The 14143-nt window shown below is 36.0% G+C and overlaps 1 protein-coding gene across 1 annotated transcript in view; it reads right to left on the reverse strand.

Annotated features, from left to right (window-relative positions):
• The window catches only part of LOC128555477 (rho-associated protein kinase 1-like), a 37985-nt gene that overhangs the window by 15835 nt on the left and 8007 nt on the right, over positions 1 to 14143 (reverse strand). The window contains exon 2 of the mRNA XM_053537809.1: positions 12315 to 12430. Within this exon, the coding sequence (XP_053393784.1) occupies positions 12315 to 12407 (93 nt within the window). The 5' untranslated portion in view covers positions 12408 to 12430. The remainder of the gene's footprint in view (positions 1 to 12314; positions 12431 to 14143) is intronic.

Genomic DNA, 14143 nt, shown 5'->3' on the forward strand with positions numbered 1-14143 from the left:
GACCTACTGACCCAGGGCCCACACTGGGCTGAAAAAAGTTGGAGCCACCTTTTTTCTCGGGAACGGTAGGGAGGATGCTGGAGAGGTTTCCCTTCCCGCGGCGCGTTGAAAATTTTTGTTACTTCCCATAAGCAAATGGTGATATTCTAGCTATATAGGGGGACTTTTGAATGAAAGTGGGTATAACTCTTAAGCAAGTTTTGTATTTTAAAATGTTGTTGGATGTTTGAAGCAACCTGTCTGAAATATTTTTCCATTACAGCTTCTTTTTGTTGTGGGCCTACTATGTAAATGCATGGCCCGGGGCTGTGTTTTTGGTGCTCTGTGCTTCCGAGAAATCTACCCTGATACAGGATTACATTTCAAATCCATTCCTAACTTTTAAATACATTCAAAAAGCTTGGCAAACACTTTTACTAATTACTTACTAAGATCACAGACACGGGTCCAGTGTATTTTTTTTTTTTTTTTTTGATTAATATAAAAAAACAACCTTTTTTCACACAAATATGCTTTCTATACGTTAGTCAAATGAAAAAAAAATGAAAAAATAAATGATGACAAAAATCCGGTCAGTGTCGTGTATGATATTGTGACCGGATTTTTTGTCATCATTTTTTTTTCATTTGACTAACATATAAAAAGTATATTTGTGTGAAAAAAATGGATTTTTATATTAAACAAAAAATACACTGGACCCGTGCCTGTGACTAAGATACTGTCTGACGGTGGCGACAACGTTAAAAATTCATCAAACCATTCATTATTTTGCAGATTTATTTATTAATTATTTGATCCATGGAAATTAAAGGCATCAATCATTTAATCTGCCGTAATGACAACAAAACAAAAAGATTATTTTAACCCGATAATCGGTTGCTAATTGATTGCAAATTGCATCTTCTCGCGTGTCAAGATGCTTATTACACATTGTAAAGTAAACGCAGACTGGGTAGTACTATCCCGAAGTAAGTTAATTTTATAAGGTAAAATTATCGGAACCAGTCAACTGTTTTTTTAAAATAATTTCTCGGAGGTTACGATTTAGAACGTCTGAAACAAAATGGCGGTCCAAATTACGAACATTTTTTCATTTTCGCCACTCGCGATTTTTCTTCGCCACTTTCATCGCAGATTCGCCAAATGGCTCGAGTGGCGAACGACAGCGTGGGCTCTGCTGACCTAGTTTTTGACGGCACGTGACCCACTTTCGAACTTGACCTACATATCATCAAGGTGAACGTTCTGACCAAATTTCATGAAGATCTTATGAAATATATGGCCTCTAGAGAGGTCACAAAGTTTTTCTATTTTTAGACCTACTGACCTAGTTTTTGACGGCACGTGACCCAGTTTCGAACTTGACCTAGATATCATCAAGGTGAACATTCCGACCAATTTTCATGAAGATCTTGTGAAATATATGGCCTCTAGAGAGGTCACAAGGTTTTTCTATTTTTAGACCTACTGACCTAGTTTTTGAAGGCACGTGACCCACTTTCGAAGTTGACCTAGATATCATCAAGATGAACATTCTGACCAACTTTCATAAAGATCCCATGAAAAATGTGACCTCTAGAGTGGTCACAAGCAAAAGTTTACGGACGCACGGACAGACGACGGACACCGCGTGATCACAAAAGCTCACCTTGTCACTTTGTGACAGGTGAGCTAAAAATGTTGAATAAAACTGATGATCTTTCATCTTTGGTAGTTTTAACATTAAAATGACTAGCAAACAAAGACAGTTTTATTTACATTTGTGTCTTTTTCATTACCACATGTCAATAGGTTACATTTCAAAGTCAGTGAATGGTAGTGTTCACAACAGCAAAATACTGAAAACTCTTCATTTTGGTAACAACTTCATCCCTTATACAAGACATTTAAATGATGAAGATTTTTTTTCTGCAAAAATCAACATTTGAACGAGTCTCTGTGGAATAATGTAGTATCCACTGACTGATGTTTAACCACGCATGAGTATTTCTACATTTGTTTAAAATTAAACAAGAGGACCATGATGGTCCTGAATCGCTCACCTATCCCCACATGACCCAGTGTTGAACTGAGTATGACGTCGTTATTTGACATAGTGACCTAGTTTTTGAGCACATGTGACCTAGATATCATCAAAATAAAAAATTCTGACCAATTTTCATGAAGATCCATTTAAAAATATGGCCTCTAGAGAGGTCACAAGGTTTTTCTATTATTTGACCTAATGACCTAGTTTTTGAAGGCACGTGACCCACTTTTAAACTTGACCTAGATATCATCAAGGTGAACATTCTCATCAATTTTCATGAAGATCTCGTGAAAAATATGGCCTCTAGAGAGGTCACAAGGTTTTTCTATTTTTCGACCTACTGACCTAGTTTTTGACCGCACATGACCCAGTTACGAATCTGATCTAGATATCATCAAGCTGAACATTCTCACCAATTTTCATGAAGATCCGTTGAGAAATATGGCCTCTAGAGAGGTCACAATGTTTTTTCTATTTTTCGACCTAATGACCTTGTTTTTGACCCCACGTGACCCAGTTTCGAACTTGACTTAGATATCATCAAGGTGAACATTCTGACCAATATTCATGAAGATCTCATGAAAAATATGGCCTCTAGAGAGGTCACAAGGTTTTCTATTTTTAGATCTACTGACCTAGTTTTAAACCCCACGTGACCCAGTTTCGAACTTGACCTAGATATCTTCAAGGTAAATACTCTGACCAATTTTCATGAAGATCTATTGAAAAATATCGCCTCTAGAGAGGTCACAAGGTTTTCCTATTTTTAGACCTACTGACCTAGTTTTTGACCGCACGTGACCAAGTTTCGAACTTGACCTAGATATCATCAAGGTGAACATTCTGACCAATTTTCATGAAGATCCATTGAGAAATATGGCCTCTAGAGAGGTCACAAGGTTTTTCTATTTTTAGATCTACTGACCTAGTTTTTGACCCCACATGACCCAGTTTCGAACTTGACCTAGATATCATCAAGGTGAACATTCTGACCAATATTCATGAAGATCTCATGAAAAATATGGCCTCTAGAGAGGTCACAAGGTTTTTCTATTTTTAGATCTACTGACCTAGTTTTTAACCCCACGTGACCCAATTTCGAACTTGACCTAGATATCATCAAGGTGAACATTCTGGCCAATTTTCATGAAGATCCATTGAGAAATATGGCCTCTAGAGAGGTCACAAGGTTTTTCTATTTTTAGACCTAATGACCTAGTTTTTGACCCTACGTGACCGAGTTTCGAACTTGACCTAGATATCATCAAGGTAAACATTCTGACCAATATTCATGAAGATCTCATGAAAAATATGGCCTCTAGAGAGGTCACAAGGTTTTTCTATTTTTAGACCTACTGACCTAGTTTTTGAACCCACGTGACCCAGTTTCGAACTTGACCTAGATATCATCAAGGTGAACATTCTGACCAATTTTCATGAAGATCTTCTGAAATATATGGCCTCTAGAGAGGTCACAAGGTTTTTCTATTTTTAGACCTACTGACCTAGTTTTTGACGGCACATGACCCAGTTTCGAACTTGACCTAGATATCATCAAGATGAACATTCTGACCAACTTTCATAAAGATCCCATGAAAAATGTGACCTCTAGAGTGGTCACAAGCAAAAGTTTACGGACGCACGGACAGACGACGGACACCGCGTGATCACAAAAGCTCACCTTGTCACTTTGTGACAGGTGAGCTAAAAAAAAGAAATCAAGGGAGGTAACTACATGACTGTCCTTACTAATCAAGAGATCTTTGCAAATTCAGTCTCTTTTTTAGGCCAAAGGCTTCAGGCACAGTCCACAGACAACTGATAATCATTATAAAAATTTTACTTTGGATACACCCTATTAAGGTAGTTCTGCACCTCAAATAAACTGGAATGTCATTAAATTTTCTCAGGATAACAGACTAAAACTGGTACAAGGAAATATGTATAAATATCATCCAGTGTGTATGTATATAACTACTGCAACATTACTGTTTTTCTAAAGGTAAAAAAATTATAGTAATGAAAATGTCAAAAATTAAAATTATGATCTTCCTATTTTTATATTTTCTTTAGTTTTGAAAAATCAGGGTTTAATTGAATAAATTATTTGATCTGAACATGAAGAACTACCTTAATATGAAACAGAACCAGTGCTAATAATCTTATATCTTCATACCAATTGTGGTTTGATGTGACATGGTGATATAACATAATAAATACCAGTAATTACCAGTAACTCATTAATGACTAAACTTGTTAGGAATATGCATCAGACAAACACACATTACTTGACCTGACAGATAAATAGGAGAAAATCAGATGCCCTTGAGACTTATGTCTGTATCAATAAGCTTCAACATTGTAGTGGGGATTTGTCTTCAAACAAAGCAAGATCTTTCTTTTGTTTATAATTTCTGGGGAGAAGCCAGTGAATAAATCCTTCTAATTATTTTCCAAAGAATAGAAGTAGTTCTACAGATTATTAATGCTATTCTGCAGGAAATGATAAATCACTGACTCCAAAACTCACAATACATGATACATGATTCAAAGCTCAGTGTAGAGTCATCCGGTAAACAATGAAAAGGTTTCTGCATCTTCAAACAAATTTCTATATGACAGATATTGTTCTGTTGTCAAAATCAACTTAACCCTTACCATGCTGGACACGATTGGTTCTGCCTTTGCAACCAGTGTAGATCATGATCAGCCTGCACATCCATGCAGTCTGATCATTATCTGCACTGTTCGCTATTCAGCCAGTATTTTTTTGCTATGCACCCCTTTTAACAGTTAATGGTACTGTCCAAAGTGGAAGATGGACAAGTTCATTACAGAAATTTAGCAGGGTAAGGGTTAAGAAAGACAGTGGTATTGACTGTTTAACGATTACTACATGTAACATGATAGATTCCCATCAGCATTTATGCTACCTAGATATAATGGCTACAAGGCATTATCCTAGGTTTTCCGGATAAACTGATGTTTAATGTGACCTCTCTTCCGGTTAATCAAATGTGCAGAACTACCTTACAGCCACAAAATAATTTGAAAATCTTCACATTCTGAGCAAGCAACTAAAAGATTCAGAAAATTGAACATCATCAGCTTAGATAAATTCCTTTACTAGTATTTTGTTTGGTATTTGCTTTAAATTTTGGTAGTGTATGTTGATCATTTTAATTACTACTACTAATACTGTATAATTATGTTTCTTACATAGCCTTAATTCATTACTAATCACAGAATTATCTACAATTATTTGCATTTCCCTTCAATAAAATTATATAAAATGGCTCATTCAACCATAAAAGAAACCACAACAGGTCAAAGGTCACAGACCTGTTTACCTCAAAGCAATCAACATGACACAAAACTTCCAACTTGTTACAACCTCAACCCTGACTCATCTTCACCTCGGCCTTGTCAAACAAGATGTACTTTAATCTCCTTAGTAGTGGTATTATGGTTAAATGATGAATAACCACTGTATTACAAAAAAAAACACAACATTTTGACAGTCAAACCTGTGCTGAAGACCACCAAATAATAAAGGCCACTACTATAAAACTTGTGTTCTAAGGCCATTATTCTCTCTTCCCAATTAATTGTAGTGTAAATAAACCTGTGATGTGGGATCACATGTCAACAAAGACTACATATTTCGTTTCCTACAGGTTAGACTGTACTCTTATTTACAAGTTTCATGCTAATTTTTCAACAATATTTCAGTTCACCTAAACACCGTTCTGGATTCCATGTAAACCTGATCTCTGTAAAATAAGTAACAACTTCCCCACATGATTCAGAGGCAGAGGGCAAATAACAGCTGACTTAATTATTGTCTTTTATATTGTCTTAGAACTTTTAATATTTAAAACATTGAGGAGAACATTCTCTGTGCACAGGAATTGTCAAGACTTCTGATTTCAAGTGTATTTTTGCAGAATGTGTGATGCGAGTTGTGACTGTGATCTGCAAAATATACCATTTTCTTCTGATCTAACCCTTACAAATAAAGGAAAGTTTCTTGTATACATGTATCTGGTACATGTACATTTTTTTTTGGTATATCTGACAAGCAGATTAGACAATCTTCTTAAATGTCATATTTCTGAATACAAAAACTTACAAAACTAACAAAGTCTCTCATTTCAGTTACATTTTTTTTAACAAATTACCAATTTAATTGTATAGCATTTTTATCATTAATGTAACAAAAATGTGTATTCTGTGGGAAGATCAGGTACTAAGGTAATGTAATTGGTGACCAACAAAATGTCAATATCCAAAAAGCAGAAACATTTAAAACTAATTTTCAAGCAAGTCTCAAATTCTAGCCTTGGACACCCATTATGAGAGAACAATCCATTGCACATATAGCAGAAATAGTTCAAAAATCAACAAATACCAACTTGACTGGTAGTAAGAAAATTATCCAATATTTAAACTTTGGGGACACCTTTTAATAGGCAGTAGAATAAATGTTACAATGCTACAGACTTAACATTTGTCACAGATGGCAGATTCTGGGGAAATCAGATCTGTTTTCTTCTTTAAAGATGAGATTTATTACTTTTCAATAAATTTTTAAGCCACATTTTACCAACAATTTCTTTAATGTCAACATAAAATTTATATATTCTGATTAACAAATACTTAGAACACTGAAGAACATGATCTATAACTTCTGAAAATTTTTATGACAGTATTCCTAATCATGTATTCAGGGCTTTTTCTAAGGTTTTTGGGAAAAAGGCCCCTGGTCAAATTGGGAATTTTTTACGCGGTAAATTGTCAAAATTGGGAAAATGTATCGACAAAGAAAGCAAGTTGTTAACATTTTATTTTATTAGTTCAGTTTCAAGTTTTACTGGTAGACATTCAAATGATTTTACAAATTTAAAGTATTCCCTAGTTTTTATTTTTTCAGGATTTTTTCCAAGTTGCGGATACTATATTGCAAAAATAAAATACAGTAACTCTTCATTTGTCATGTTTAAACTTTTTTGTTTATACGCAGTTTGTTTCCACCACAATTACAACTAAATTTTCCAAAGAGTAGAGTGAGTGTGTGTTTGAGTGAAATAACTGGGTCGCGAAAATATGTGACATTTGATTTTAATGGTGGAAGATCTGACAACACATTCTGGGTACTTTATTCAATAAATGTTAATGTATTTATGCATTTTGCGAGGTTTTTCCTTACAAATAATACAATTTGTTCCCTAAATCATGTATTTAATTTTTGCCGAGGTTGCTCACTGTCATGTTACTAAAAACAGGAACGACTTGGTTTTTCCAACATTTTGTGCGATTTCCTTAGCAAAAAAAAACTTACTATGCAAAAATTATCTTTGAATACTCAAAGAACTGATTTCAGTTGGGAATTTTTTCTTTGGATTGGGTATTTTTTGCTTCAGATTGTGAAAAATGGAACATATTTGGCATTGGGAATTGGGCCGATAATTGATAATTGGGCCCCGTGAGACAGGTGGAAAAAGCCCTGGTATTATTTCATTTCTGAAAGGAAAGTACTGTTACCACTACATAGATGTTTCGAAACAAACAAGCAAATTCGATGAATTGGTATCCCCCGCCGAAAGGGCTTGAAGGGAAGACTGGCAAAAAATATTTCGGGCTAGAAGTTAAGGATGTTACTAAGGAGCAAATAATTTCATTAGTCAAAATCATTTTAACAGAAAATGAATGCTTTTTTTTTTGGGGGGGGGGGGGGGGGGCGAAGCTGGGGTGACCGGGTGAGGGTACCTGTTGATTATAAATATTGATGGAAAATTAAACAAGAGGACCATGATGGTCCTGAATCGCTCACCTATCTCCACATGACCCAGTGTTCAACTGAGTATGACATCGTTATTTCTATTATTTGACATAGTGACCTAGTTTTTGAGCACATGTGACCTAGATATCATCAAGATAAAAAATTCTGACCAATTTTCATGAAGATCCATTGAAAAATATGGCCTCTAGAGAGGTCACAAGGTTTTTCTATTATTTGACCTAATGACCTAGTTTTTGAAGGCACGTGACCCACTTTTAAACCTGACCTAGATATCATCAAGGTGCACATTCTGACCAATTTTCATGAAGATCTCGTGAAAAATATGGCCTCTAGAGAGGTTACAAGGTTTTTCTATTTTTCGACCTACTGACCTAGTTTTTGACCGCACATGACCCAGTTAAGAACCTGACCTAGATATCATCAAGCTGAACATTCTCACCAATTTTCATGATGATCCATTGAGAAATATGGCCTCTAGAGAGGTCACAAGGTTTTTTCTATTTTTAGACCTACTGACCTAGTTTTTGACCCCACGTGACCCAGTTTCGAATCTGATTTAGATATCATCAAGATGAACATTCTGACCAATATTCATGAAGATGTCATGAAAAATATGGCCTCTAGAGAGGTCACAAGGTTTTTCTATTTTTAGATCTACTGACCTAGTTTTTAACCCCATGTGACCCAGTTTCGAACTTGACCTAGATATCTTCAAGGTAAACATTCTGACCAATTTTCATGAAGATCCATTGAAAAATATCGCCTCTAGAGAGGTCACAAGGTTTTCCTATTTTTAGACCTACTGACCTAGTTTTTGACTGCACATGACCCAGTTTGGAACTTGACCTAGATATCATCAAGGTGAACATTCTGACCAATTTTCATGAAGATCCATTGAGAAATATGGCCACTAGAGAGGTCACAAAGTTTTTCTATTTTTAGATCTACTGACCTAGTTTTTGATCCACATGACCCAGTTTCGAACTTGACCTAGATATCATCAAGGTGAACATTCTGACCAATATTCATGAAGATCTCATGAAAAATATGGCCTCTAGAGAGGTCACAAGGTTTTTCTATTTTTAGATCTACTGACCTAGTTTTTAACCCCACGTGACCTAGTTTCGAACTTGACCTAGATATCATCAAGATGAACATTCTGACCAATTTTCATGAAGATGCATTGAGAAATATGGCCTCTAGAGAGGTCACAAGGTTTTTCTATTTTTAGACCTAATGACCTAGTTTTTGACCCTACGTGACCCAGTTTCGAACTTGACCTAGATATCATCAAGGTAAACATTCTGACCAATTTTCATGAAGATCTCATGAAAAATATGGCCTCTAGAGAGGTCACAAGGTTTTTCTATTTTTAGACCTACTGACCTAGTTTTTGACCCCACGTGACCCAGTTTCGAACTTGACCTAGATATCATCAAGGTGAACATTCTGACCAATTTTCATGAAGATCTTGTGAAATATATGGCCTCTAGAGAGGTCACAAGGTTTTTCTATTTTTAGATCTACTGACCTAGTTTTTGATGGCACGTGACCCAGTTTCAAACTTGACCTAGATATCATCAAGATGAACATTCTGACCAAATTTCATAAAGATCCCATGAAAAATGTGACCTCTAGAGTGGTCACAAGCAAAAGTTTACGGACGGACGCACGGACGGACGACGGACGACGGACACCGCGCGATCACAAAAGCTCACCTTGTCACTTTGTGACAGGTGAGCTAAAAAGTTACTAATAAGCTATTTATAGTAACATACAAGAGGGCCAAGATGGCCCTAGGTCGCTCACCTAAGAAACACTCCATAACAGTGTAAAACATGTTTGACCTAGTGATTTCATGGAAACAAATATTCTGACCAATTTTCATTAAGATTGGACCAAAAAATTGGTCTCTTGCGATAAAACAAGCATTTTCTTAGATATGACCTAGTTTTTGACCCTAGATGACCCATGTTCAAACTCGACCTAGATTTTATCAAGGCAATCATTCTGACCAAAATTCATGAAGATCAATGAAAAATACAGCCTCTATCACATACAGAAGTTTTTTCTTTGATTTGACCAAGTGACCTAGTTTTTGACCTCAGATGATCCATATTCAAATTCGACCTAGATTTCATTAAGGCAATCAACCTGACCAAATTTCATAAATTTCAACTGAAAAAAAACAGTCTCTATCGTATACACAAGATTTTTCTTTAATTTGACCTAGTGACCTAGTTTTTGACCTCAGATAACCCATATTCAAAACCGACCTAGTTTTCATCAAGGCAATCGCTCTGACCAAATTTCATGAAGATCAATTGAAAAATACATCCTCTAATGCATACACAATGTTTTTCTTCGATTTGACCTAGTGACCTAGTTTTTGACCCCAGATGACCCATTTTCGAAATCAGCCTAGATTTTATCAAGGTAATCATTCTGGCTAAATTTCATAAAGATCAGTTGAAAAATACAGCCTCTATTGCATACACAAGGTTTTTCTTTGATTTGACCTAGTGATCTAGTTTTTGACCCCAGATGACCCATTTTCGAACTTGGTCTAAATTTCATCAAGGCAATCACTCTGACCAAAATTCATGAAGATCAATTGAAAAATACAGCCTCTATCGCATACACAAGGTTTTTACGTGATATGACCTAGTGACCTAGTTTTTGACCCAGATGACCATTTTCGAACTCGGCCTAGATTTCATCAAGGTTATCATTCTGACCAAAATTCATGAAGATCAATTGAAAAATACTGCCTCTATCGCATACACAAGGTTTTTCTTTGATTTGACCTAGTGACCTAGTTTTTGACCCGAGATGACCCATTTTCGAACTCGGCCTAGATTTCATCAAGGCAATCATTCTGACCAAAATTCATGAAGATCAATTGAAAAATACAGCCTCTATCGCATACACAAGGTTTTTCTTTGATTTGACCTAGTGACCTAGTTTTTGACCCGAGATGACCCATTTTCGAACTCGGCCTAGATTTCATCAAAGTTATCATTCTGACCAATATTCATGAAGAAGAATTGAAAAATACAGCCTCTATTGCATACACAAGGTTTTTCTTTGATTTGACCTAGTGACCTAGTTTTTGACCCGAGATGACCCATTTTCGAACTCGGCTTAGATTTTATCAAGGTTATCATTCTGACCAATATTCATGAAGATTAATTGAAAAATACCACCTCTATCGCATACACAAGGTTTTTCTTTGATTTGACCTAGTGACCTAGTTTTTGACCCGAGATGACCCATTTTCGAACTCGGCCTAGATTTCATCAAAGTTATCATTCTGACCAATATTCATGAAGAAGAAATGAAAAATACAGTCTCTATCGCATTCACAAGGTTTTTCTTTGATTTGACCTAGTGACCTAGTTTTTGACCCCAGATGACCCATTTTCGAACTCGGCCTAGATTTCATCAAGGTTATCATTCTGACCAATATTCATGAAGATTAATTGAAAAATACAGCCTCTATCGCATACACAAGCTAAATGTTGACAGACGACGGACGACAGACGACAGACGACAGACGCCAGACGACAGACGACGGACGACGGACGCCGGACATCGAGCGATCAGAAAAACTCACCTGAGCATTGCTCAGGTGAGCTAAAAAAAAGGGTGGGGGATGGGGATGCATGATCGGGGTGGTGGGCAAGACCGAGTGGAGAGTGAGGTGGGGGAATGGTACAACTCTGCATGCTAATATCAAATAAATATTCATGGAAGGTTTGAATTTTTTTTTAAAAAGGAATGATTTTTTTTTGTGGGGGGTGGGGGGGGGGGGAAGAGGGGTAGGGTGGTGACCAGGTGTGGGTACAAAACTTCACATGTTTATACTAAATGTTCATGGAAAAGAATGAAAGAAGTTTAATGAAATTCTACCAATGGGTTGGTTTGTTATGTACAAATCTGTAGATTTTTAAACAATTAAAGGGCAATAACTCTAAGGAAAATCAACCAATTGAAAAAAAAATGACAGGCATCATCGAAGTATATTGGTTCATATTTATTTCAAGTTTCATAAAATTCTACCAGCTTGTTACTGAGAAATGCCTGCAGATATAGATTTTTCATTAAATCAAGGGCAATAACTCTAAGGGAAATTTACCAATCCGATAAAAAATTTGACGGGCATCATCGCATTATGCTGGTGCATGTTTATGTCAAGTTTTGTGAAATTCTACCTTATAGTTACTGAGAAATGGCTGCGGACGGACATTTTTCATTAAGTCAAGGGCAATAACTCTAAGGGAAATTGACCAATCAAAAAAAAAACTTGACGGGCATCATCGCAGTATGTTGGTTCATGTTTATTTCAAGTTTCATGAAATTCTACGAGCTAGTTACTGAGAAATGGCTGTGGACGGAGGCACGCACGGAAGGACGGACAACGCCATTTCAATACCCTCCTCTCGATTTCATCGGCGGGGGATAATCAATATCAAAACTCACCAATAAGCTGTCTATGTTAAGTTCCGAATTCGGATTTCGCAGCCGTTCTTCAATGGCCTTCAGCCGTTGATGTGAAGGCGGTATATGACTCATTGTGACGTCAAGTTATCCTCAGTCTGAAAAAAAAATACAAATTAAAAATAAAGATCATATCAATACTGACATGTCTGAGTGAGAAAGACGGTATTCGAAACATTAATTTCTATTAGCAGGCTATGTTGTTTTGGATTTAACAGAAAAAGTTTAACCCATCATTTTGTTAGTTAGTTTTATTGGGGTTTAAGTCGCTGCGGCACAATTCAAGTCATAAGGAGACTTTCCAGTTTTTTATGGTGAAAGAAGATCCCTGGCACCACTCAGGGCATTGGAGAGGAAAATGGCACCACAACAACTGAAATAGATGAAAAATCATATCGCAAAAAAACATTTTCATAAATATGTTACAGATAAAATGACATAAAAAGCATATTGCGTTTTAAATGGTATTGTTTCTATAATTACAGGGATTTTTTCTTTCTTAGAAACGGGCCACTTCCAGCCACTTCACAATAAACAAGAGCTGTCACAGGAGACAGCGTGCTCGACTATTTCGATGCTGGATAATGAAACTGGGCATATCTGAGGAAACTAGAGCTATCACTGGAGTGTTTAATGACTCCAATTGTGGATGAAGATATTACACAATAGCCTGAGTCTATGTCAAAAATATCAACTTAAAGTAATAAGAGAGGTAAAGATAAAATGTATCAAAACACTATATAAGTATATCCTAAGCAAAAAGGGGCATAATTCATTAATCATTGGTGCCAGAGTTATGCAGCTTGTGTCATATAGTGTGGGTGATGATGTTGAACAAATGTTTTAAGTTTGAATCAAATCCATTCAGTTATAACAAAGACAGAGTGAAAGTGCATCAAAACTTTAACCTAAAATTCTAAGTAAAAAGAGGGAATAATTAATAAAAGATTGGTGCCAGAGTTATGCACCTTGCATCATATGATAAGGGTAATGATGTTGAACAATTGTTTAAGTTTGAATCAGATCCATTCAGTAATAACAGAGATAGAGTGAAAGTGCACCAAAACTTTAACCTGAAATTCTAAGTAAAAAAGGGGAATAATTCATGAAAAATTGTGCCAGAGTTATGCATCTTGTGTCATATGATGTGGATGATGATGTTGAACAACTATTTTAAGTTTGAATCAAATCCATTCAGTAATAACAGAGGTAGAGTGAAAGTGCACCAAAACTTTAACCTGAAATTCTAAGTAAAAGGGGGAATAATTCATGAAAAAATGGTGCCAGAGTTATGCACCTTGTGTCATATGATGTGGGTGATGATGCTGAACAACTATTTTAAGTTTGAATCAAATCCATTCAGTAATAACAGAGGTAGAGTGAAAGTGCACCAAAACTTTAACCTGAAATTCTAAGTAAAAAGGGGGAATAATTCATGAAAAAATGGTGCCAGAGTTATGCACCTTGTGTCATATGATGTGGGTGATGATGCTGAACAACTGTTTTAAGTTTGAATCAAATCCATTCAGTAATAACAGAGGTAGAGTGAAAGTGCACCAAAACTTTAACCTGAAATTCTAAGTAAAAAGGGGGAATAATTCATGAAAAAATGGTGCCAGAGTTAATGCACCTTGTGTCATATGATGTGGGTGATGATGTTGAACAACTATTTTAGTTTGAATCAAATCCATTCAGTAATAACAGAGATAGAGTGAAAGTGCATCAAAACTTTAACCTGAAAATCTAAGTGAAAAGGGGGATAATTCATGAAATATTGGTGCCAGAGTTATGGCCCTTATGTCAGATGATGT

This window comes from Mercenaria mercenaria, chromosome 3, assembly GCF_021730395.1.
Source record: "Mercenaria mercenaria strain notata chromosome 3, MADL_Memer_1, whole genome shotgun sequence".
Lineage (NCBI taxonomy): Eukaryota > Metazoa > Mollusca > Bivalvia > Venerida > Veneridae > Mercenaria > Mercenaria mercenaria.